We start from the raw sequence: 10,371 nt of genomic DNA on the forward strand, positions 1-10,371 counted from the left end.
AATTTCTTTTCAATGTAGCATAAAAAATCATTATATCTCTTTCTCTCTTTGTTTTTCTCTCTGTTATGTTTTTTAAGATTGAAATTATAATTTTCTAGAACATTTTTATAATTTTTAACATATATTATAAATTTTTAAATGTTACTCGTTATTTTACAATATTATTTTTTAAAAAAGAATCTTGATGTTAGTTTCTTGATTATCTTCAACGAAATTTTATTGTCATTACAAATTTCAAAATTTGTCCTATAATATTTATATCTATAAATTTTTAGTAAAATGTGTCATAAGGAAAGTAATACATTTTTACAGAGTTTTAAAAAATTTATCGTTTGTAATATACCTTGAAGATAAAAATATAGATATGAGATATAAAAGATATGAGAATTAAAGATTTAATTAGGCTAGAAAACTTTCTCGTAAAAAACATCAATTCAATGTGTTAAATAGACTTGTAAAGCAATTTTATTTCAATGATGTGCAAGAAATTCTAATGATGCAAAATTACTACCTAAAGTTCGCAAGAACGGAGGTTCATCGGCCTGATTTCCGATTCAAATGACCGTGAGGGTCATGTGGCTTAATTAAAACCAACTGTCAACCCTTATGGTGGAGTCATCCTTTGGCATCCTTGGCTCAAAGTAGAAGCAACTATATCTCGACTAAAGTTTATTCTGTTCCTATTTCATACGTCAAGATTCAAAGTAAATGAATATATTGATATTTCTGTCGATCAATTTTCTTATTATGTATATATTAAAAAAATTCTTTCAAGTTATAAAAAATTTTGGAAGAATATCTATGTACTCTTATTTTTTTTATGTAAGATTTTATATTATCATAATTTTCTATATTCGATATTTTAATAATTTGACAAATTATTAAAATTTGTCAAATTATTAAAATATCGAATATAGAAAATTATGATAATATAAAATCTTACAAATTATTAAAATTTGTCAAATTATTAAAATATCGAATATAGAAAATTATGATAATATAAAATCTTACATAAAAAAAATAAGAGTACATAGATATTCTTCCAAAATTTTTTGAAAATTTAAATTAAAATTATAAATTTTAATTTAAATTCTTTCTAAAATAAAAAAACGTTATATGTATAATATAATAATATATAATAATATTTGACATACTAAGAATAAATTTATTTTCTCGTAGATCTTGGATCTAAATCTTTTAAAAAGAAAAAGTTTTTTATCGTTTATAATTTAAATTCTAATAATATTATTACAATATCTTTGCGAATTAACTTTAAAATATTCAGAAAAGACTTAAGATAAATTTGACAGATGCTTTGCAAAATATATCGTGTATTTTATAATTAATTATGTACTATTTGTCAAATTTTTGCAAGGTTTTGCATGTAAGTCAAGATTAATTTTAGGTACATCTCTCGCATTCCAGTTAGTTCAAAGTTGCACGAACAGCAGATTAAATTAAAGTTAGGCATTCGAGCGAGCTCTCACGAGAGATCCACTGCTTTCTTCTGCGAAGTAAACGGTAAGTTTTCGAAATAAAGTAAACGCAGAGAAAACCAGCGTTGTTTTCGGTCAGTCCACCGAGAGGAAGGAAAAAAACGTCAAGCCAGAGGCTTTTAATTAAGCGATGTTTCTAGTCCCTTCACCCTTCTCCCTCCGTTTTGTTTATCGACCAATCGGCAAGTGTACAGGGGCGGCAAGATAAATAATAGAAAAGTAAAACAAACGATGAAATGTACGTTTTACCCAAAAACTCTATAATTGAAATCAAGATTTATGTTTTCTGCAAATATTATCTTGTTCGAAAATATTTCGTATTCTTCTGTTGCTTTTCAAGAAGTTCACAATAATTAGATATATAAAGTATCGATTTTTTCGCTTTTATGACATGGAAATTCTTTATGAGCACTCGATGCTTACAAAACAGAATAAAAATACATTTGAAATACGGTTGATTGGATGTTTCATGCTCGATCTCTTAACTTCAGCAATCGAATCGTCTGAGAGAAGTTTCGACATTTCTGAGCAAGCTAACATAAAAGTTAATAAAAATATTTTCCAATAAAGATAATACCTACTTAATATGCAGGCTCAATTAGTTGACATAAGAAAACTTGGAATTGTTAATAGAAATATTAAAAAAAAAATATGAATGGAAAGAAAAACGTTATTCTTTGATAACAATGTTAAGGTTTTTTTACGCTATTTCGCATTGCAAAGTCAAAAGGAAGAGGAGTATTATTACTATACGTATTGAACAACTGCAAAGCGAGCTCCAGGTATTTCTATAATCTTTTAGATTCGCGCTGTTTGCTTAAGCCTTTTACTTTCCAACTCGAGAATTCGCATTGAGAGTATATTGCCCGACTTTGCATCTCATCATTTGCATATTGAAACTTTCTACGATATTTTTATTCATGCATTTAAATTTATGTTACTTTATATTACTTTTGTTTTAATTGAGCCTCTTAGAAACCAAACTGATCAACTCCACATTTTGTAAATTTCTTAATTTTAATACACACAAAGTATATGATCTAATATTCTAATCTAGACATTTCTCTGATCTATTGTTGAAAAAATAAACTTTTTTATGCGATTCAAAAACTATTCAAACATTTAAAAAAGTATCTTTAATCTCCTCATTAATATTCTTCTAACAATTATTACGGAACATTCATTACCTATGTTAACTTGGAAACATATTTATTTTCTTTTTCAAAAATTAATTTAATAAACAACAACGCATATATTAAGGATACTTGAAGCTTGACACCCTATGTAAACGCCGTTTCAGGGATGCGGTGTTTACGTATGCAACTGAGGATGCGTAGGTGTGTTATCTCGCATTTCGTGCGTCTGGCAGCACGTACCGTCAATCTCGTTACCACAGATCCTCAGAACGTTCGCGAGCCCGGCTCTTTCACACAGATCTCTGAATGTAATAGTGCTGTCTCGGACCTACGGCAACCCCAGTAGGATCATGCTGACAATAGCGGCGATTCGTGTCACCTAATTCATGCTCCTGTCGAGACCACGCTTCACTATCTAACTCTCTCTCCCCTCCCCCTCTCTCTCTTTCTCTCTCTTTCTCTCTCTTTCTCTCTGTCTCTCGTTCTCTCTCGTGTTACTTATTGTTAAATATATAGCTACAGATACGGTATACTATTAACGTGATATTTCAACAATGCGGCTGAGAAACTTCTCATTTATACGTGGTACCAAGAAATATTGACGAATTTATTATACAAGATTAAATATTATATGCAGAATATATTTTCACGATCAAGAATATATCGCGAAAAATGTCAGTATGATAATAACATGTTGTATTTGATGAAAAACGGTTAGGTAACATTGAGGATTTTAATAATTATTTTGTCATCTTTCCGACTTTGTGTTATAAAATTAAATTTTATTACCGGTATTACGCTGAACAAAAAACATATTAATTATCAATGACTCTGGAGATGGTTATAGAAGAGTATGTTCTGACGTAAACACGACATTTATCCGATATGCAACGTTTTATTAATGCGAATCTGCTAATATAATTACATCGACAGCCAGCGAACGCGTGATCATATTGCCAACGCAGGAATTCACGAGGGACGCGTGTAAATTCACGGCTTTCGTGTAAAGCATATTAATCGCTGTTTATCGCTACCTCATTATACAACTATGATCCGTTAGCCTAGCATGGTGTAACAACTCAGCAACTTCATGATCGAGTTCGTGCCGGTTAACGGGCGGTAATTGAAAACGAATGATCGCTGCGAGAGATCGCGTCACAACGGAGGAGTCGTAGATAATGAGACACCGAGCGGGTATCGATTAGAGAGAGATTCGGTAGCGAGATATTACACGCCGAATATTGAAAAAGTTGTGAAGAACGGAGTTTCCGATGCGATAAATTTGTCGTCATTTCACACCGAGAAGTTTTAGAAGATTTGCATCAGCTGTATTTTCAAAGATTCTTTATACGCGATCGATCATTTCATTAATTCTATAACTAACTCCCCATGTCTGTTTTATACATATTAAATCTAATTAGCATAATTCATATTTCATTTTGTAACGTGGCATTTGTTGTACTAGATAACAGTGTATTACGGCTATTTCAGATGACATAAAAGCGAGAATTAATTTCACGTTTATATGCAGTTTATAACTTTTTTTCAATTAAATATTTAATCACGATTTTTTAATCACGATTAACTTTATTTTGAAATTCATTTCTTGAATAGAATATGCTTGCGTATATGGCGTACGTAAACTTGCATATCGCGATCGTCGTGAAATAATACGCCGCTTTTATCGTTCCGCCTAAAATGATGTCTCCGCGTAATCGCAAAGTTTTATTAACGCCATAGAATAATATTCCATACTCGATAACGGGAACACGAAAATTCTCTTCACAGCTTTTCGCGTTCAAATCGAGTAAACAATCGCAATATCGATTTTATAACTCGATACGATAACTCGAACGTTCTTTATGCGAATCTGATCGCATAGCTGTGTGTGTATTAGTTATGATTTCTTCTTAAAAATAAAATATTGCAAACGCACGTAAAATCCGATAGCACGTACGCTTTCGATTTTTGTAGAACCCGTCAAGACGTAAAATATAAATGTATGTATACCTGAGTAATAAAAAACAAAAATGTAAAGGTAATTTATCTCATATGTAGTTATAACATATTTAATCTCATTCTTATTTTAAACCTTTAATTATCGATGTTTTATCATTTTAATTAAGATCAGAGCTTTTTGGAAAATATAAAAACTTTTGATATTTTATTGATTTACTTTTGATATTAATTAGTTTTTTTTTATATAGAGTACCTTAACGTACAAATGGAATGTGCATTACGTTACTACATAATGATAAAAAAGTTAATTACATTCTTAGGTCAGACGAAGATATAGAATCTAATATATAAATTTGGGAAGATATAATCGCACACGTAATGCTTTCATGAAGATTCACGGTATTGCATTTCGGCCGGCTCTTTGTTGGCAGAGTTTACGGTACGCCCAATGAGAATATTTGAACGTGGTGAATGGAAACCTTTAGAGCCCGCGGCTCACAACGTATGCAAATATGTGCAAAACTCAACTTTATTTCGTGACGAGGTTTAATGTAGCTTTTGCGAAGCATTGGGATCTCGCAAAAATCAAATAACGAATAAATTAAATAACTTTTCAATAAATTCCGGTTACCTTAAATAGAAAATTTATTTAACTAATTCTTTATTCTCGTATATATAATCGAGAACTCAGCATGACAAAGACTCTAAAGTCTTGAGATGAAAGCCGTTTGTGTTTAAATAATACTTTACTTAAATGAAAATGGTAAGATGCACATTGTTCTCTATACATAATTTATCAATGTTCTTATAACTAGTATTTACAGCGCTATCAAAAAAATTTGAAGGAAATAAAAAATAATTTTTCAAAAGCATAATACTCTCTTATATAGCTTGCTTTATGTCAAATCATCAATTTATCGCGCATTTCCGCATTTCAATTTTCAAAAACGTTTCTCGCCGAGAGCGTGGACACAAGAGATAGCGCGAGTTTTATCGTTTATAAATTTCCACGTGCGAAAATTTCAATTTCTCCAGCCGGGAAATATAAATATATGCCCTGATACCGTATCCAGATCACTCGTAAACCATCGCGTTGCTTAGAGAATCCACGTAGAAAAGCATCAAGTTTCCGAAAAAAACCGCTTTGCATTCTCTCTCGTTCATTTTTTAAGTCGATATCTATTCAAAACTCTTTCTGACAGTGCCTCCGATAAATCGTAGCCAGAGTTGGTTGCTGCGAGATAGAAAGTTCACGGATCGAGGAATACTCTTTTTTTTTCTTTTTAAAGCAAGAAATATATGAATAGAGTCGTGTATACTGAGAAAAATTATTTTTTGCGTGAAAATTAGCAGCCGCTTTCATATAAATGTCAAGTTTGCTGCACAATTTATATATGTTGCGTAATTTTTGAACTATTATATTTATATTAATCATATTAATTTTATTAAATATTAATAAAATAAAATAAATTTTATTAATTAAAATATTTATTGCACACATTATTCATGTATTATACTTTATTTAAAATCGATTTCATATTTTATTTGTTAATGTAATTTTTTTATATTAGATAAATAATTTCAAAATTTTATCTAGCGTTAAATGTTTATGAGAACATAAATCCTAATTTTTACTAACTTGCTTTTCATCCGTCTTTTCTTGATTTTTTTTTCTATTCTTTATTTTATAGAACCGCAAAGATATGACGAGAAAAATAACAAGCGAACTATTATTATCGTAGAATTCATGAGAAAAGTTAAGAAAAAAAGATATTTTTAGGTGAGTATTAATGGTTGGAAAATATCAATTATCGAGATGGTTTACTGACGGAAAAAATATTTTATCTTTTAATTCATTACTAACACAAATATTTTCGAACTAGTAATGGATGGGTGTGTATTATATGTAAAAAGCTTCTCTATTCTTAGATTGCAATCATCATTAGTATCTACTTAGAACCTCTTATCTCTCAGAAATATTTAAGTACCTATCAGAGGCTTCGAGGAAGCTAAATGTATCGTTATAAAAATTTAACTGTTAATGCTTTCTATGCGAACACAGCTCATTTAAAGTTACGCTTGACAACGTGTGCGAGTATTTTATTCTTTTTATGGGCAGCTATATATATCGGAAATGGATACGCGTTTCTATATCTGCATTGTCTGCGATATCTGAAATATTTCGTCAGCGAGTGGATACGGACAATGTTTGCTTTTCGCTTCATATGCAGGCGTAGAATTCGTGATCTATGTATATTTAAGCGGTGTATGTACAAAACGTATATATATATATATATATATATATATATATATATATGTAGATTTGATATTAGTGATGTATTCATCTCAGCAAATGCAGAGAAGCATAAGCTTTTACGGGAATTATTAATGCTCTACAATCTAAGCGGAATGTCGAATGAATTATTTAATCAATTACAGTACTTTTTATTATGCAAAAATTTTATTAACTTATAGATTTTTCTACTATGTAATAGCAGAAGAAGAATGAATGGTACTGCTGTCGAAAGAACTCTCCAGTGACACATGAATGTCTGGTTAAACTGTTAGAAGAGTCGGAAGAGGATGAAACGGAAAATGTTTTAGATAAATTTTTTCTTTCATGAGAAAGTAAAAGAGGCGAGAAAGAACCAATGGCTATACGTGAATATTCATAAAATAATTCCTAGTATTGTTAAATTTCATTAAACATATTAAATATACTGCCATAGCAATCTAACTTTCGATTAATATTAAAATTCTAATCATTATTATTATCTCGCATTTTTGATCGAAATTAGAGCCTGTCCATATATTTGAATTTTTAAAAATATTAATCAGCAAATTAATTAAAATATGTACGATTTATTTTAATAAAATTGACGCTATATAAAATATAAATATTTTTATAGTTTGAGTGTAAATTATTAATGTAATAATAATTTCATTTTTTAAGGAAAGATTCTTCAAAAAGATAAGATGACTAAGAAGAAAATACGTCGCGCAAAAAAATATATATATATATATATATAAAGTAAGTTACAAAATGCAATGAATTTTTATGTGTAAATATAAATTCTCCGTGGTAAACTCAATCATTTCTGAATTTTGTAAAATCCTATCGCATATTGAAATACGAACACCGTAGGATCAAAAAAATAATACGACATACAAACAACAAGGGATCAAAAAAATAATATCTATAATGTTATAAATTTATACGAATGTCAATTATTCTAAGTAACAAACATAATAGTGCGAACAACAAATTTATTGATCAATTAAATAAAGTTGATATGAAATATTAATCCGAATCATCGTCTGCGTCTTTATCATCGGGCTTTGCCGAATAAATAAAAATTACCATTTGGCATGTTTTTTTTTTTTTTCAAATCAAGAAGAGATCCGGGTATTGCTGTTCATAGTGATTGCCTATTTTCGCGCATTTTCTCAAAAACAAACTATTGTATTCTGAATACATTCGCATAAATGTTTCATCGATGGGAATCAAGGCTGTTTAGACTCGCACAGCCATTTCGTCGCGATTCCCTGAGCCCTGGTTTATCCGGACTCCTTCGCGCCAACGTTTCGCCGCAGCGCCCATGTTTCATGCGATATGAATAATAATCTATAGGATGACTACATCGCTCGCATGCCTCACGCAAGCGTGAGCCAACAAGATTTGTAATTTGTAATCGAACGATTCTTCGATATTTTATCGACAATTAAAATAAATATTATTATATATTTAGATAAAAAAAAAAAAACTATTGCTTCAAATATTATAATATTAAGCTGTGAAATAATATAGATCTTTATTTATTTATATAACAAAGTTATATCGATTTTAATCTTTATATGAATGTCGACATTGTGAATATAAATCGTTTCTTTATAATCTTCGATTTTTGCGACAAAAGTAGTGGCTCGACGTGTTAAGTGCAAAATAATATATGTCCAATTATAAATTCGCTGGCAAATTGGTGAAAAAGCCCGCGTAAAGTTGGCTCTCGCTCGTTAGGCGACGAGCGCGGCAAAAGTTACGCAAATATGTGCAAATAATGTGGGAAAGGGATGTTAAGAACCGGGATATATAATTACAAGCGATAGTGCGATACTTTGCGGTTCTGAGGCCAACAGTGCGTGCCAAACGTTCCACTTGTGAAAGCGCCGGAAGCGTCTCAATTATCGCGCGACGTAAAAATATTTTTATGATTTATCGCGCAATAAATAACATATTATAGCGCGTATATACTAGCAGAACGTTCGGCGCATGTTTTATTCAACGGCCGCTCGACAATAGTCGGCAAAGGATCGGAGGAAGCACGTGAACGTGTAAAAATCTTCGAGATAAGAAATTGATGTATTTCGTTAGATTATTATACTATCACGCATTTTTATCGATTTATTCTCCTATTTATTACATATGTATGAAAACATTTACAACAACGTCACCAAAATATTTTGCATGTATAATATATGCGAAGAATATAAAATTATTCACGTAACTGTAATATTTTGCTTGCATTTTATTTATCTATTCTTTATATACAGTGAATATTTTGAAAACGGTTGTGGCGTCTTATAAATATTATGACGTTTCTACTGCATATAGGTATATTTTTCGAGATATATAACTTTATATAAAAATTTTTACCGGCTATCTTTATATTATATTTTAATGCTAAACTTTTCTCTAAAATGTCAACGTTCTTGCGTGATAAATGACAAAAATAAAGCACGCGTGAAAAGCTGTCGTTACAACACTAATTATTCGATTAAAAGTTTAGTTCAAAGAACTGCCTCGAATCTAAGATTCACGAGCTTCCTCAAAATTACCGATCAAACTATTCACATTTCCAACTCTCTTTCACATTTTTCCGTAACTTTTGGAACAATGCAGCAGTGCGAGATGTACCGTTCACATCGCGAATATACCGTCCTACTTTGAAATGCAATATGCACGACGATGGTACTCTCTTGTCGAGGTCGAGTGGACACTCGTTTCTCGTTTAGTTTCATTATTCATCGCAAACGGTTATATATCGGCACACATGACTTGTAATATCGACAGCTATTCTTCCCGATCAAGTTAAATTAATTTTAATTAACTTGTATTAACTAATTAATAATAAAATAATATGTTACAACAATTTGAAAATAGAGAAATATGTACGCGCTATCTTGGAAGCTAAATTGTAATTTTAATCAAATTCAAGAAAAATCGATTCGTACTGAATAATTACATGTGGTTATGATTCGTAATTATTTCAGTATATCCTGAATAAAATAAAGCAAACGTAACGGTACAGAGAACTAAATTAAAATCATCGTGTGTCAATACCACGGGATATCACATCCTGCGCGATGAAAAAAGAAACACGTGCGCAATATTTCGATGCTGATTGCAATTTGCATCGGCGCATCGGTACGCAAAACCACCATGTTAAACGTGTGCTCGCTCGACACCCGTATGTGTCTTTCTTTCTCTCTCTCTCTCTCTCTCTCTCTCGCTCTCTCTCTTTTTCTCTCTCTCTTTCTCTCTCTCTTTCTCTCTCGGCAACATGCTGTGCCGCTACAATATGTATATATCAGATCAATGTGTATCCATAATAATCAAAATTCGAAACAAAACGCAGCTGATAAACTCACTTGTTGTAGAGCACTATGTCGGGCCGCCATATGTGATCGGACGGCACGTGCAACATGTGAACTCCTCCGTATTCCTTCGGCTCCCATCGCAATTTGTAGTCGTACCATGACTTGAAACAGCCAATAAAACA

The 10,371-nt window shown here is 31.1% G+C and overlaps 1 protein-coding gene across 8 annotated transcripts in view; it reads right to left on the reverse strand.

The window, feature by feature from the left end:
- The window catches only part of Nachralpha4 (nicotinic acetylcholine receptor alpha4), a 161,878-nt gene that overhangs the window by 80,341 nt on the left and 71,166 nt on the right, over positions 1-10,371 (reverse strand). For all 8 annotated transcript variants that reach the window (XR_012047875.1, XM_072904304.1, XM_072904303.1 and 5 more), the window contains one exon: positions 10,241-10,350. Coding sequence is in view for 7 of the 8 variants with exons in the window: in XM_072904304.1 (XP_072760405.1) it covers positions 10,241-10,350 (110 nt within the window). In the remaining variant the exon portion in view is untranslated. The remainder of the gene's footprint in view (positions 1-10,240; positions 10,351-10,371) is intronic.

The sequence above is a fragment of the Anoplolepis gracilipes genome, chromosome 13, assembly GCF_047496725.1.
Source record: "Anoplolepis gracilipes chromosome 13, ASM4749672v1, whole genome shotgun sequence".
NCBI classification, from domain to species: domain Eukaryota; kingdom Metazoa; phylum Arthropoda; class Insecta; order Hymenoptera; family Formicidae; genus Anoplolepis; species Anoplolepis gracilipes.